General features: G+C 42.8%; 1 protein-coding gene across 8 annotated transcripts in view; it reads left to right on the top strand.

The window, feature by feature from the left end:
* The window catches only part of CNTLN (centlein), a 275,372-nt gene that overhangs the window by 99,994 nt on the left and 158,259 nt on the right, over positions 1-17,119 (top strand). For 6 of the 8 annotated variants that reach the window (XR_010588654.1, XM_065549483.1, XM_065549484.1 and 3 more), the window contains exon 7: positions 792-954. Coding sequence is in view for 7 of the 8 variants with exons in the window: in XM_065549483.1 (XP_065405555.1) it covers positions 792-954 (163 nt within the window). In the remaining variant the exon portion in view is untranslated. The remainder of the gene's footprint in view (positions 1-791; positions 955-17,119) is intronic. The other 2 variants (XM_065549482.1, XM_065549481.1) reach the window with 1 other exon arrangement.

Genomic DNA, 17,119 nt, shown 5'->3' with positions numbered 1-17,119 from the left:
GCGCCTATATGGGTATTAATAATTAATTTTTTTATGCACTGCTTTTCATCTGTAGATCTCAAAGCACTTTACACAAATGTCATGATTCCCATTTTACAGATGTTAAGCTGAGACACAGAGAGGTTAAGTGCTTTGCCTAAGGTCCAAAGAAAACCCTATGAAGAAACATGGAAGAAAGTTAATGAGGGTAATAGGCACTGAAACGGAATTTAAGTCTAACAATAGTTTGAAGTGTGCTTGTTAATTAACAGAGAATTATGCTTGCTATAATATACAAAGAAGAAGCCAAGTTTTGCAGTGTGCATACCATTGAACTCTATTACAGATTATATTATGGAAAGCGATTTAGGGTGACAAAGAACACTTTTGAACTGAAGCAATAATACAAAGATTAGACTAACTGTGTGGTTCTAGGTATCCTATTAAAGTAAATGTCTACTGCAGACATCAGTTGTACATTTTGACTCTTTGTACTAAAGAATTAACTACATGTTGATCAGAAAGCTGCCAATGCTGTAACTGGAAGTCCAGTTATTTTATAGCAGTCATGCCATTAAAGGCCAATTGATAGATGTTCTGCTTTTGAAAGTTAAGTGTTATATAGATATTTTCCAGGAGTGTGTGATAAATATTAAATATTGTGTATATAATTTCTAGTGTTTAGAAGGAAATTGACAAGTAAAATAAATGAAAGTAGAAAGCTCATTATATACAATAAAATTAGCTGAACACAAATGTTTAACTATTGTCCTTCTAGTCATGCTTTCCTGTTTATTGCTTGCTTTGCACAGGAAGGAGTTGCAGGAGCTGCAGAATCTTTACAAACAAAACACAGAACATACAGCACAGCAGGCAGAGCTGATCCAGCAGCTTCAGGCTCTCAATATGGATACGCAAAAAGTACTGAGAAATCAGGAAGATGCTCACACAGCTGAAACTATATCATATCAAAAAGTATGCTGCTTTTTTCTATCACAAAAGTATAAATTGAAACCTACTTGTGAGTACTGTTCATAACTATCAATATGCAGCATCTTGGATAATAGCGTATCCCTGTTTAAAGCACCATGTGGTATTGCACGCTTGTATTGGTGCTACTTTGTGATGAAAATGTAGAAGGTGGAGTAGAAGGTTCTTTTGGGCCCAGTTATACCTACTGAAGGGGAATGCCCATTGCTTCTATAAGGACTGCATGCTCCAGCACTAAAGATGTAGAATTTAGTGATACATGGGAAAAAGTCCTGATGGATTGCAAAGCATAACAGCCAGTTTTTACAGTTTGCTTTGCCTATCTTTGATTCTCTTCCGCTCCCATTCATGAGAAGTGGAGGTTTAAGTTTATAACACCTATTATTAGTTGATTAGTTGGAGAATTCATGTGTAAATTTGATACTGTTGTCAATCTCAAACCATTTTTTTGCCAAAGTGACACAATTTGAAAACCCATTGCAGAAAAATCCTCTGCAAAACTATATACACTCTACACCGATATAACGCTGTCCTCAGGAGCCAAAAAATCTTAGCGTGTTATAGGTGAAACTGCGTTATATCGAACTTGCTTTGATCCACCAGAGTGCGCCCCCCCCGGAGGACTGCATTACCGTGTTATATCTGAATTTGCGTTATATGGGGTAGAGGTGAATATAATATATAATATGATTTCATAGCTTTGGTAAGTACTATGAATGTTGACAGCCACTCAGAGAAATTTCTCTGATAGGTACCATCTTGAATTTAAAGCTTTGTGAAGCTTGTTATAAAATTGTGAAGCTGAGAAAGTAAACAAACTAAACTAGGTGATGGATATCTAAGTGTATGCTGGGTTATATCGTATCTAAGTGTAACATGGCAGTCACAGGTACAGAGTGTTGCTGTCACTGGAAAAGTGTATTGAGCACTACTTATCATGAATAAAAGTTCTTAGTAATATGAATTGGATACAGATAAACTTGGGTGCTCTATATCAAGAGATCATGATCCTTTTCTCTTGGGTCAGCACTGAAGTGGCCTAGAAAAGTTGCAGAGTGGGTTATGTTAGAAATCACCCAGTGGAACACATGAGAAGTTCTGCTTTCATCTGGCAAGACAGGGTGAGTGACAGCAGTTCCCACTTACAATGATCAAAACCCTTTGCTTTACTTTTTAGGATGTAGTTACTAGATTTTGCTTCATCCTTCTTCCTCTCTCACCCTCCAAATTGCTTTTCTCTCTCCTGTGCCATTCCTCTGCACCTCTGCCATCACTCCTGACTTGTCTCTCACTGACATCAAGCATCTCATTTGAGTGGTTCCTTTGATGAGACACTCCAAAAATTGGTGCAGCTCAGTCTTCAAGGAAAAAATGTTGACGCAGTTACAGATGACAAGGACCTCTTCTGCGGCTGTGTCTCAGAGCAGAGGCTAGATCTATACTAGTAATTTTTCCCAGTATAGTAACGTCTATGTGAGATAGGAGTGTGATTTTTTTTTTTTATGACATTTCTATACTGGCAAAATCCCTAGTGTAGACAAAGTTATACTGGCACAACTGCTTTTCCTGGTGTAGCATAGTTACCTCGGGGAGTTTGTATAAGCTATGCTGAGAAAAGCACTTTTTTGCCAGTATAAGCTGCACCTTCACTTGGATGGTTTGCCAGTATATACCTATCTATAGCTATACTGGCAAATCTCTTGTAGTGTGGACCTAGCCTGAGACTCTCAGTTCCTGCTTACCGCCCATGGTGGTCAGTCGGAGCGCCTTTCTTGCTTAGCAAGAGCTAGTGGTTTCTCCTTTTGAACTTTTGTGCCTTAGAGCCTTCGTACATAGTTAGCATATAGTAGTGTTAAGTAGTTGTTAAGTGTGTGTTAGTTAGTAGTTAGGGTCCCAGCGGGACTTTGCCCCAGGCGGGGCATGCCCCGCTCTCCTGGGTTTAAGCTCTGCTCAGATTGCAACAGGCCTATGCCTGTGAGTGACCCCCATAGCAGCTGCCTTAAGTCGCATGTTAAGGAGCAATCCTGGAGCTGCAAAAACTTTCGGCCCCACACTCAAAAAGAGCAGGACATCCGCCTGAGGGCTCACCTGATGGAGTTCACTTCCGCCCAGCTTCCGAGCCACCCAGGCAGGTTGCACCTTGCCTCTGTGTGCAGCGTACCCCAGCACCCGGCTCCTCCCGGCACTGTTCGCCATCGCCAGTGCCGAAGAAGAAGGCCAAGAAGTGCTCCCCAGCACCGAGCAAGAAGGCCCAGGGGTCATCTACCAAGGGACCTGGGCCTGCCTGCCAAGCTACTCCAGAGCCATGCGATTGTGCCTTCCCGGTTGGGGCTCCCAGCCCCCTTAAAGGTCTGCCACTGACTCCTGGGAGCGCTTTGGGACCCACACCCCTGCTTGCACCCCTCCCAGGTTCATGAGGCGCAGAGAGAACACAGGTCTCCACCTGGTGAGATGTTGACTCTGGTGCTGCAGGACCCGGCTAAGGCTCCCCAAGAGGGCAAGCCTGCCACTAAGATCCCTTAGGACAGGGGAACACCGCGGGTCTCTGGACAGGATCCTCTCTCAAGGATCTTCTCCCCTGTGTCGAGGATCCTGGAGCAGCTCCAAGATGCATTGTCAGTCGCAGAGGCTGTCACTCACATCCCCTTGGCACTACTCACCAGCATGGGGTCGACACCCCCTGTACTATTCCCGGTGCCGCTCGTTTTCTCACCAGTCGTCCTCCAGGCATGTTTCCACAGTGGGAATATTCCCCATCTCCCCGGTACAGTAACTGGTCAATTACACCTGGTCGATGGTTGCAGGTAGCCACGACCAGTAAGCAAATGCTGGCGTCAACAGCTCCTCCTTGGTCACCAGAAAGTGGTTCCTCCAGTATGGCGGGCCAGTTCAGGCCATCGCCCAGGTCCCATTGGCGTGATTGGGCACTGGAGCCCACTCCCTCGTCTGTGGCACCGCAGTGGCGGCATGGCCAGTGGCCAATGCAGTGGCCGTATTGGAGCACATGGGGTGTACCGGTTGTGACGATGCCCCCTTCACAGCACTCCTTGATGACTGTGTCGGAGCATTGGTTGGCAGTCCCACCGGCACCAGGCCCGGTATCGGAAACCTGTTCCAAGGTCGGGGCAAAGGAACCTGTGCCCACCCTAAGCCGCCTTCTCCAATGGTGGTCAAGACCCCAGCAGCAGTCTAGTCTTTCTTGTCATCCCTGGATGAGGTGGTTGTGGGACCTTCCAGAGCTAGCCCGCCAGATGACTTTAGGAAGCATCAAGCCCTTCTCTAATGTGTGGCCGAGAACTTGGGACTCAAGGTACAGGAGATGGCAGAGCAGGAGGACACCCTCTTCAGTGTACTGGCCCGCTCGGGTCATCTTGCCCGTACATGACTGGGTCCTCAAGTTAGCCAAACCCTTTGTCAGAGCCTCTCCTACCTCAAAATGAGTCAAGAAAAAGTACTTTGTGCCAGCCAAAGGTTTCTAACAACTTTATACCCACCCTCTCACTCCGGGGCTCGCTGGTCGTGTCTGCGGTCAATGAGAAGGACAAAAAGGTTGCCACCACCTCTCCTCCCAAAAACAGAGGCCAAAAAACCTCTATTTATTTGTGAGAAAAATTTATTCAACCGCCAACCTGCAATTCTGAGTGGTGAACCATCAGGCTCTGCTGGGCTAGTACAATTTTAATCTCTGGGACGGTCTTAAGAAGTTCCAGGAATCCCTCCCTCAGGGTCTGGCCCAAGAGTTTGGCATCGTGGTGGTGGCGGAGGCTACTGCAGTGGCTAGATGTTTCCTGCAGATGGCATGGGACACGGCAGACGCGGCGGCAAGGGTGGTTGTATTGGCGGTCATGCGACGCAGCTCCTGGCTCCAAACGGCAGGCCTCTCCCAAGAGATGCTGGCCTCAATCCAGGACCTCCCCTTTGACGGAGTTGGTCTGTTCTCGGATCAGATGGACGCCAGGCTGCATGGGAAGAAGGACACTAGGCCTACCCTTCGCTCGTTGGGCATGCACACACCTCAATCAGCCAGAAAGCCTTTCCAGCCACCACTGCCGCCAAGACCCTGGCAACCCCGTCAGGGATCTACAAGAAGAAGGGATGCTAGTTTTGGTTGTCGTTGCCCTTTTTCCTCCTGCTCGCCAGCCCAGCCTGGAGCCGCCAAACACCCGGGGGTTAGAAGCGATCGTTTTGAGGGTGTGCCCGAGAGCGATGCCCCAGTCAGCTTACCGATCCTACCCGCCTTTTCCTCAACCGCCTTTCTGCCTACCTCTTGGCCCGGTCGTGGGTTATGTCAGAACGCTGGGTCCTGGAAGTAGTAGCTCAGGGCTACACCTTACAATTCTTGGCCACCCCTCCTTCCCGCCACCCCTCCCCCCACACTTTCCCGTCCCTTTTCAGGGACCCTTCTCATGAGCAACTCCTTGTTTGGGAGGTCGAGAAGCTCCTGGGCTTGGGGGCTGTGGAGGAGGTTCCTTGGGACATAGAAGGAAGAGGATTCTACTCCCTTTACATCCTCATTCCGAAGGCCAAAGGGGGCCTCAGATCCATCCTGGACTTGCGTGGCCTCAACAAGTCTCTCAAGAAGTTGACGTTCCATATGGTCGTCTTGGTCTCCATCGTTCCTTCTCTGGATCCGGGGGAATGGTACACCGCTCTCGACTTAAAGGATGCTTACTTTCATATTTCCATCTCCCGGGGCACAGGCGTTTCCTGGATTTCATAGTGGCCGGGCGCCACTTCCAGTTAACAGCGCTACCCTTTGGCCTGTCCTCCGCACCCAGGGTGTTCATGAAGTGCATGGTGCTGGTAGCAGCTTACCTGAGACATCGCGGGGTCCAGATCTTCCTGTATCTCAACAACAGGCTCATCAAGAGCAGGTCTCCAGAGCAAGTGCAACAGAGCCTCGATCTGCAACAATCTGGGTCTGTTAATAAACACAGAGAAGTCCACGTTAACACCAGTTCAATACATAGAGTTTATTGGAGTGGTTCTCGACTCCATGCGGGTCAGGGCCTTCCTTCTGTAAGTACGTTTTCAGGCTATGTCGGACTTGATCGCCCACTTAAAGAGCCATCCGCTCACCTGCGACGGTGTGCATGTATGTGGTCAGCCATGCCCCACTTCATCTGCGGTCTGCAGGCGTGGCTGGCCTCAGTCTATATCCCCAGCAGGCATGCTCTGGACTGAGTGGTCATGGTACTGAGCCACGTCCTCTCGTCCTTGCACTGATGGCTGGATCCAGAGTCAGTGCTGCAGGGAGTTCCCTTTGTATCCCCACCTCCGTCGCCTTCCCGTCGCTCTCGGACTCGTCGGACCTGAGCTAGGGAGCCCACCTGGGAGAGCTCAACACCTAGGGCCACTGGCTACAAAACGATCTAGCCCTTCATATCAATGTCAGGGAGCTCAGAGTGGTTCTCCTGGCCTGCCAGGCTTTCTTGCCCTACCTGAAAGGCAAGGTGGTGCAGGTCCTGACAGTGAATACAGCCACGATGTTTTACGTGAACAGGCAGGATGGCGCCAGGTCTTCGGCCCTGTATCGGGAGATGCTCAGCCTCTGGAACTTTTGTGTGCTGCATGCTATTCATCTGGTAGCCACCTCAGCAGGACTTTGTCATCTTGCCACAAATGGTCACTTCATCTGGAGGTGGTCAGCCTAATCTTCCTGAGGTGGGGGACTCTCCAGGTGGACCTGTTTACATCCAAACAGAATAGAAAGTTCCACCTGTTCTGTTCTCTGTGGGGCAGGGACAAGGGCTCCCTGTCGGACGCCTTCCTGATCCTGTGGTCGGGAGCGCTGATGTACACCTTCCTGCCAGAACGTTGATCCACAAGATACTGCTGAAGGTGAAGCAAGACAGAGTGTCTGTTATCTTCATAGCCCAGCGTGGCCTCGTCAACACTTGTTCGCCGTGCTGCTGAGTCTCTCAGCAGCCACCCCATTGCAGCTACCTCTTCTGCCGGATCTGCTGTCCCAGAACCACAGCGACCTGCTGCACCCGAACCTGGCATCGCTGCACTTGACGGCTTGGCTGCTGCATGGCTGAGTATGGATCTTGCTGGGCAGCAGAAAACCGACCACTAGGGCTACCTATGTGGCAAAGTGGAAGTGGTTCACGTGTTGGGCCTTGAACCGACACATTTGTGCGGAAGGACATCCTGGACTATTTACTGCACCTTAAGCTCCAGGGCCTGTTGCTGTCTTCGATCAAGGTACACCTGGTGGCTGTTTTGGCATTCTACCCTCCATTTCAAGGCCGGTCAGTCTTCGCCCATCCCATGACGGCGCAGTTCTTGAAAGTTCTGGAGTGCCTTTACCCACATGTCTGGGACCTGGTTCCCACTTGGAACCTGAATCTTGTGCTGTAGAGGCTCATGGGTCCCCCCTTCGAACTCTTGGCTTTCAGCTCCCTCCTGCTTCTCTCCTCTTCTCTCCCTCCTGCTTCTCTCCTTGGTCGCTATAACTTCGGCCCGTAGGGTGTCCAAGATCAGGGCGCTCACGTTGGAGCCTCACTATACGGTCTTCTACAAGGACAAGGTCCAGCTGCGCCCACATCCAGTGTTTCTGCCCAAGGTCATTTCTCAGTTTCATACTGGCCAGGACATATAATTACCGGTCTTCTATGTGAAGCCCCATGAGTCTGATGAGGACCTCAGGCTTCATACCATGGACGTCAGGAGGGTGTTGGCATTCTACATAGATAGAACGAAGCCGTTCCATAAGTCAACACAGTTGTTCGTTGCGGTGGTGGACAGGATGAAAGGTCGTCCGGTATCTACTTAGAGAATCTCATCCTAGGTTACGGCCTGCATCCGTTACTGCTATGAGCTGGCAAAGGTGCTTCTGCCGGTGATCGTGATGGCGCACGCAACAAGGGCACAAGCATCATCAGCAGCCTTCCTGGCACAGGTGCCAATCCGAGAAATCTGTTGGGCCACTATCTGGTCGTCCGTCCACATGTTCACATTGCATTATGCGCTGACTCAGCAGGGTTGAGACGATGCTGGCTTTGGCAGAGCTGTGCTGCAAGCTGAAAGCCAGACTGTGAACTCTGAACCCACCTCCGTTGATACTGCTTGTGAGTCACTTAGAATAAAATTGACATGAGCAAGCACACTAAGATGAAAAAATGGTTTCTTACCTTTCCTAATTGTTGTTCTTCGAGATGTGTTGTTCATGTCCATTCCATTAGCCACCCTCCTACCCTTCTGTCGGAGTTGTCGGCAAGAAGGAACTGAGAAGGCATAGGGCCGGCGGCGCCTGATATACCGTGGCATGAGCACGGCACTCAAGGGGGTGCCATGGTCAGCCCTACGGTTACCGCTAAGGTAAAAATCTCAGATGACCACACACACCTAAAATGGAGTGGACATGAGCAACACATCTCAAAGAAAAACAGTTACAATAGGCGGGCAACCGTTTTTTCTGTTTAGTAATTAATTGATGACCCCTGCTCCACCAAATATCTCAACTCATAGGAATCCCTTACCTGAGCTACCCCAGAGGTTTTTTTAAAATGAATATTCTTGGTACATTGGGGAGTGAGGCTGCCATCTTAACTCAGTTAAGCACAGACTATCCCAACTGACGACTAACTGGCAAGTAGGCCACTATTTAAACTGCAGAGAAACACAAAAGCCATTTAAGCATCATATACCTGGAAATCTCCTCTTTTTGTCTTCTCGTTGCAAGCTAAAATCCCAACACCCATGCAGTTAAACTATTAGATGTTTCCTATTTTGAGATCTGATCGATCTTTTAGTGTATGTGACAAACTGGGGTGAACACATTTACCTTTTATTTTAGGAAATTGTTCTATTAAATACCTAACTTCAATATTTCTGTTACTGCCTTTTAACACCAGAGAGACCAAGCTGGTGTAGGCTATTTAAAAATTCCAAGATTGTACTACTTTCTTTGTAATCAGTGAGAGCAATCGTCTTTGGGCTGAATAAATTAAGACAACATTTAGGATGCCATTGCTATTATTTGGGAAATATTTAAACTGGAGAGATTATAATTGTAGCAAAATGGTAAGAATTCTTTTCACAGAAATTTCAGACTGTTGGACATAAGGGATGCTTTACTGGAGCACTTTCTAAAGTCTAATAAATGTCCTGAAATAGGTTGTTCAATGAGCTATGTGAAGCAACCAAAGGTAACTAAAAGTGGCCTAAGGTTTCTAAAGCAATGTGTACTTACTCTCTTTAAGTCCTAAGATGTACTCTCCTATTGAGGTTACAAGAAGCCTTGGTGATCCTAGTAACTTGAAAATAGCTGCAATCCTCGATTTACTCCTTATAGTTCAAAGGCACAGTATTCTAGAAGCACATGCATTCTGTTTGCCTCCCTGGATTAATAATATGCTGTCTGCAAAAGCTAGATAAGGACTTGTCAGCTATTCTATAGACAAATTCACAGAGGAATATTTTTCTACTTTTCCAAATGGCATTGAGCCTATCAGTGTGTACATCCTATGATATACTGTCCCTTACAGCAAGATCAATGACCTCTGTTTTAGTGGTCAGATAGGCACTATGTGCTAGAGCTCAGGCACTGTGGTTGGATGATATATTCCAAGTTTATTTTACTAGTCTACCATTTGGGAAGAACTGCTCTTTGCACTGGTATTAATGTGGATTAGGAAACAGTTGGTTGAGTCAAAGAAATGACTTGTCTGACAAACCAGACATAATGGATAGGCATAAGTCCATCACAAATTCCCTTTTAGACCTGCTGTAGTGGAACTGTGGCAGGGTGGGAAGACCTTTAAAGATCAGTGGTCTGTTTTATCAAGATACACTGACTTGCTGAAATCAGGTTAGGATTTGCAATACCTCTTCCCTTGATTCCACACACATGTCCTGCAAAAACTCCTTTAAGGTTAGAGGATTTATGAAAAGACATTGATATCTATTTCATATTGTGGCTATAGTTCTACTTCTCAAGGTAAGGAATATTTTTCTAAAATGTGTTCCATCGGCTTTATTAGTCCCAGTTGCTCACAGGACTTCATTCCTATGCTGGATTTAATGGGAGTCTATAGATTTGTCCTCACCAATCATTTCAAGCTGGAGAGACTTCAATCAATACTAAGGATAATAAGACAAGAAGAGATTCTGAGCTCCTTAGCCATCTTATCAGGGTTTTCTGAAATTTACAGTTTAAGCCTTTTGTTTTCATAATGCAGAAGTTCCCTTCGGTGCGGTTTTGCTTTTCAGTCTCTTCATTAATCATACTGACTGTATATCTCATAGATGTCAGTGGCATAGAGGAAGTACTGTTTGCCATCAAATGGGGACCAGGTTTGAATTCTGGAGTTGGATCCTGATCTCTTAAAGCAGCAGAGACTGGGAGTACTGTGCATGGTGGTACACATTCCTTCTTAAGAAGAGAGGGTGTTGTTCAACAGCTATACCTCTGGCATGGTCAGAAGCAGTATTGGCTTCAAAGAAAGCATAGTGCCATTCTGCCTTGTAATGGATTGATACAAGTTTATATTCCATATACTGTATAAGTGAGGAAGTATGGAATAATGCCTGATCTGTTTTGGGATAAATCTTTAATTCAGGTGGTTTGGCTCATTTTATGCCCAAAGTACCCTTTGTCCATCATTCTGTTGAGTTTTTGGAGATTTGTAGCCTCCTTCAAGCCTAAAAACAAGTAACCAGGTTGTTATAGATTTGCTCTGAGTTCCGTTTCTCTGCTTGAGCCTCCCATCGTGATTGTCCAAGCTAACCATTATGAAACCCAGTTAATGTAGTTTTAAACAAGAGTATTTTATTGGAAATTTTACAAAAATAGGGAGAAATTCAACAAATATAATTTAAGAATAAAAATAAACACACCTAGTTGGACATTATAGAGAACATTGTTAAACTAAATGTAGTTACAAAATCTTGCAGTTTGATTTGCCTGACATTGTTTGTTTTTGTATAACTGTTTTGACTAATGTTTCTTGCTCTCTGCAGAAGTACATGGATTTTAATCAGAATATCCATTTACAAATTTCAAATGCACATTTGCTCCCTTTAGGAATTGATAGCCCTCTTTCATTCCCTCTTTCACATATGTAATAATCAGCCAACCTTAACAATTCTCCAAATATAGTAACATTAATTGGGTTGTCCCTCCCGTCTGAGTTTGCAAGATTAATAGCAACTGTTGGTGTTTACTTCCCCTGTACCAAAAGTAAAAATTCAGTTACAAACTCTCAAGAATATTGCAGCATTGTACAGGATCATAGGTTAAATACAAAAAAGTCCTGTATCCAGGCACAGCTAGCTATCCTAAAGTACAACCACCAGTGAGTCTCAGAGCTGGGTCAACTGACTCAGGCTCCTGGGGCTTATGCTATGGGGCTAAAAATAGCTGTGTAGACATTTGGGCTCAGACTGGAGCCTATGGTCCAACTCCCACTCCCCCCCACCAGCCCGAGCCTGAACATCTATGCTGCTATTTTTAGCTCTGTAGTACAAGCCCGACTCTGAGATTTGCTGTTGTGAGTCTGTTTTTGCAGTGTAGATGTACCCTCAGAGAGCTTTTGAAAACAGGAGCTGCAGGTTAGGTTGGGACACTTATTGTTCTGACCCTAGATTTCAGGACCTCCTTATATTTTTCATGCTTGAAAAGACCCTAGGCTACAATTTTCAACATGTCTTATTTTAGTAAGTGGCTTGATTTTGAAAATTGCTGAGTGGGATCTGTTGGGTGCTCAGCATGTTAAAAATCTGATCACTCATCCAGGTGTCTAAATTTGTACCCATGTTTGAAAATCTTGGTCCTAGTGTATATGGCAGTGGAATGGTATTGTATACCACAGGAAGTTATGCCTAACGGGAATTCTATGATGCTGAAGACACTAAGTGCTGAAGGAGAGAAATGTGTCTGCAAAAAGGGAGAAAAATCACAGGAGCAAGCATATTTAAATAGTTCTATGAGGACAGCTACTTAATTTGATCAGATTCAGAACTATAAGTTGTAGACTTCAGTTACCTTTTTTAATGCAGTGAGCTCATTGAGTGATAATGCATATGAAAAGGAAGACCAGATCCAATGTGGCATAATGCAATATTTTAGAACAGTGGTTCTCAACCCTGGGGATACACAGAGGTCTATCAGGAATACTCAACTCATCTAGATCAATGTGGGGATTGCAGGATGGGCTTAGGGGAGCGCAAGATTTTGTAAGCAAGTAGTTTTGAAGTGAGGTGAAACTTGGGGTATGCAAGGCAAATCAGACTCCTGAAAGGAATACAGTAGTCTGGAAAGGTTGAGAACCATTATTTTAGAACACTGATCTACACAGAATCAGATCAGGTATTTCTTGTTCTGACAAGGAATCACCTATTCAACAGCTGGCTTCTTACCCCTTAAGTTGCTCAGCTGGGTTCAGTGGTTCTCAAACTTTTGTACTGGTGACCCCTTTCACATAGCAAGCCTCTGAGTGCGACCCCCCTCCCCTTATACGTTAAAACCACTTTTTAAAATAAATGCTGGAGGCAAAGCAGGGTCTGGGGTGGAGGTTGACAGCTCACTATGCCCCATTTAATAACCTCACGACTCCCTGAGGGGTCCTGACTTTCAGTTTGAGCACCTCTGGTGTAGATACATTCATCTGTATTTTTTTATATAATTCACCATTACTCAAGGGATCTAGATTTCTTGCCCTGAACAGTGCAAAACCAGAGAAGCATTCAATATGCTCTTTGAGGAATATCATTCTTAGTTGTTAATGTAGACAAACTTTAATAACTCACAATGCAAGCATAACAGGATTAATACATTACTAATGAGTGCAATACATTAAGCATATTCCATAAACACAATGATAAAAAACCCAGCACAAAACTACCATTTCATCAAGCTAAGTTGTACAAAACTCTGATATGATCAAGGAACATTGGAGAGCTATACTGTAGATGGAGAAATATTTGAGTACTCCTGTTTTGTTTACCTTGCTGGGAGCCTGTTTCTCAGGACAAACTGTCTTAATTGCAAATGACTGTACTGAATTGACTAGATTCTTCATTCCACCTTCCTATTTGATTTTCTACAAGGAAGGAACATCATCCAAAATGTGTTGTAGAATAATAAGAAACAAAATAATATGGGTGAAATACTGGCTCCATTGAAGTGACTGGGAAGTTTGCCATTGACTTCAGTGGAATGAAGATTTCATCTTTCTTTATATTGGGCATTAATAAACAGGGCCAAAATATTCCCCTTTAAAATATGTGATGAACAAAAGTAACCAATGACACATTATTAACGTCTTCTTTGAAAATATAAAAACAGTGAATCTAATTATGCAGTACTATGGTATGGAAGGATACGTTTCTCACCCAACTGGTTATTAGCTTAGATCCTACAGCACGAGGATCGACTGTTCCTGTAATTTTCTCCTGGGTAAAGAAATAGTTGATCCCACTCTTAGTCACATCAAAGTCAAATACTTTTGTAATTCTTACTAAACTATTTGTCTCAATAACATCTTGTGGAAGTGAGTCCTACATGTTAAGTTTATGTTGTATAAAAGTGTATTAATGTTTTAAACTTGTTTTTTTTAATTAATCTGATATCCTCCTTTTCTAATCTTATAAGAAAAGGTATATAAGAATGTTCAACTAGCCTTGCCTATATTCATTTTTTTTAATATCTCGATCATGCCACCTGTTCTTTTATTCTTTTCCTTTCCAGACAGAATGGTCCTACACTTTTAAATCTTTTCATGTATGAAAAGCCTTTGTTTCAGTGACCCTTACTATTTTTTGTTGTCCTTTTCTGTACTCCTCCTTTTTCTGCTTACATTTGTTTGAGGTGACAAAAACTGAGCATGATGATGGTTCATCAGTTTCTATGATGATGCCATAATATTTTCTATATTATTTTTTACCCCTTCTTAGTGTAGTCCAACATCCCCCCCCCCTTTTTTTTGAACATGAAGCAGATTGAGCAGATATTTTTGAGTTATCAATGATGTACACCTAGATCTTTTCCCTGAGAAGTTACTATTAATTTATAATCCATCTATGTGTGGCTAATTATAAATTGTTGTTTTCAGTATGCATTAACTTGCTCTTGTCTGTTTAATTTTATCTATTGTGTTGCTAATTACCTAGTTTTGTTAGGTCCTTCTGGAGTTCCCCAAAAGTTCCTTGTCTTAACTGACTTAAAATGATTTTGTCATCAACAAATTCTGTCCACAAATTTGGTAACACCTAAAGAATTTTAAAATGTTAGGTATGAATTATCCTAACAAATGCCTTGTTTGTTTGTTTTCATCACATACTCATATGCATGTTTTACAATTATATCTTCTAGTTATTTTGGAAGACTTACAGTATTAGCTTTAGTATGGTACAGTGGAAATTGCTGTTTTTCCACAATAAATTACATAATGTGTTTTAAACAACTGTTCAAGAAACCAGCAAAAACCAATTCTGTAGCAAAATTTGTTAAAATAAATATTAGAAAAGTTGCATTGGAAAATTTGTGAATATTTTAATGTAGTTGAGACAGAGGAGTGGTGAGTGGAGATGGCTCTTACTACAGGTTTCATCTGTTTTTGTTAATAGTTCAGCTACTTCATTCTTCAGTTCCTCATTCCCATTTGGTCCTAGTGATTTATTACAGACTGATTTATTTCAAGTTGTTTCATCATTTTTAAAAAATATCTTTATCTAGAGTTCTTTATCTACAATTCTTTGCTACTTTTAAAGAAAGTATAGCCCTGGAGCATAGTAAAGAGGTTCTCAAGCTGTTGTCTGTGAAGCACTTGCTTTTGGCATGCAGCTGGTCACATGGCAGTTGCCCTTCCTCCTTAATTCCAGCTGCTAAATTCCATTAAATGCATTCAAAATTACATTAAATATTTCCCTGCTATTATTTTCTCATGTAAGCAATATTAGTGTCTCTGCAATTTCCTTATCCTCTTTAGTTGCCTCCTTTACACCTTGATAATCTAACAAACACACTGGATGAATTCCTGGTTCCATCAACGTGAATAGAAGGCTCCCACGGACTTCAGAGGAGCCAGGATTTCTCCCATTGATTCTCCCTTGAGCTTGCTACTTCTGATGGACATAAATATTTTCTTATTTGGTTCTTTCTTCCTTACATTTCCTCCTTAGTTCTCTTAAACTTCATTTTATATTTTGCCTGTTTATCCATTTTTCTGTTCCCCTTTGTCCTCTGCAGCCATACTACCTTCTTTGATCCTGTGGGATCTCAAACATTAAGTTGTCCCCCACTTCAATGTGGTTAAAAAGGTGCATCCTCAAAACAGAAAATTCAAAACAAAATAATCCCTTTAGAAATATTAAGAAAGCACTCACTCCACCCACTAGTGTCCGTGCCAATCAATGAAAAGATGGACAAGCTACTGTAAGCCATTCCAATTGGCATGGTAGGTTGGACAAATGAGCTTTCCTTTATGCAGACATAATTTTCTTTCTGAAATTTCCTAGTAGTAAATAAATTACTGTCTAAGTTCCATGCTATGAACTAATAAGTGGGTGGTGCAGAAAAATGTTTGCATAGAACATGACTTGCATGGAAAATGGATGAATTCTGAGGTTGTATGTTTTTCATATGGATTTTCAACAGAAAATCCATATTGTGCTGTTTTCTCTAGCTTTCAGTTAAATACTTTTTTATCAGGATTGGTTGCAAAGATTAGCTTTCAGAATGTAAACAGACATGTTATTTGTCTTTTAGGGCCTGATCCTGTCAGTTGCTGAGCACAACCACCAACAATTAACTTCAGTAGGAGTGGTGGGTGCTCAGTACTTCGGCCAGTCAGCAAAAAGAAAACTGTGTTGTTCTCATTTTAATAGGATGTTACCTTTAAAAGTTATAAAATTAGAACCACTTACGTGGTCATAATAATAAAAATAGCAGATTGTCATACCAGTATGATCTAGCTAATCAGCTTATCCAGTTATGGCTGGAGATAAGTTTTGTATCCCAGTGTTCTATTCATTTGGAAGGACATTGCCTAGGAATGCAAGTCTTTATAAAGGTGAAATCTTTATTTTTCTATCAGATATTCATGTGATTAGAAAAATAATTGAGAAACTTGCTGAAATCCATAAACTTGGTTAAGCTAGTATTTGTATTTCCAAAAAATACATCAGTCTCTGTCCAGTAGATAAAAACATTTCACTGTAATACTTCAATTATTTTTAATGACGCTTTGTGAGTCTTAAAAATATCTGGAATTACAATATGCTTAGGTAGAGAGGTCTGTGATCAGTTTTTTGGGCAGGCAATAAGTGATTACATTTGTCCTGACTAGATTTTGTGTGGTCATGGTTCGGACAAAATAATACGAGTAGGAATAGATTTTATTGTTTCTAATAATGCCCACGAAGTGCTAGATGTTTTCCAAACATAATAGAACACCTGATTCCTTCCCCAAAGAGTTGATGCTCTGAAAGGCAAAACCAAACAGACAAAGGGGAAAAGAAAGAGATGCAGAAGATATATACAAATGACAATGCAGTTCATGACCACGTTAAATAATATAATGTTTTTAATCACTAAATTATATAAATATTATATTTACTTGGCATATAGATAAGTATTATTTATAGCTGCCAAAAATCTAGTCATAATCCATTGATTGGTTTCTTTTAGGTGTCATGGCAGAAATGGGTCTTCTGAAGGGATTTAAATGCAGTGAAGGAAATGGGTTTATGGGTCAGCTCAGAAAGGGCATAAAGCATAGAAGACCAGCATGGAAGACAAACAGGCAGCCTGGCCTAGAAACTAGAGCAGAGCGAAATACGCAAAAGACATAAATAGGGGAAGGCCAAGTTATGCAGTCAGTTATATCCTAGTCTGCTGTGTGGACTTTATTATCTTCAAAATCTAAACTTTATCTTCTTCAGTTAAAAAAGGAGTTTTTCTATTTAATGTTTGCTGCCCCTGTTAATAAGCTCACTTCCAGAGGAAATATTTCATTTAGAAATTTTTTCTGCTATTCCTAATCAGTGAACTGTGTGTGTGTGTGTGTGTGCGCGCGCGCGCGTGCGCACGTGCATTTGTTTGGTTTTGTATTTATAGAGCTGTTCAAGAATTAAGGTAAATACTGCTTTTTAAAAAAAGTTTGTGAATACCAATTTCTGCTCACAATCATCATACAAAGGTATA

This window comes from Chrysemys picta, chromosome 6 (assembly GCF_011386835.1).
Source record: "Chrysemys picta bellii isolate R12L10 chromosome 6, ASM1138683v2, whole genome shotgun sequence".
NCBI classification, from domain to species: Eukaryota; Metazoa; Chordata; order Testudines; family Emydidae; genus Chrysemys; species Chrysemys picta.
This window is presented reverse-complemented; position numbering and strand designations above follow the sequence as displayed.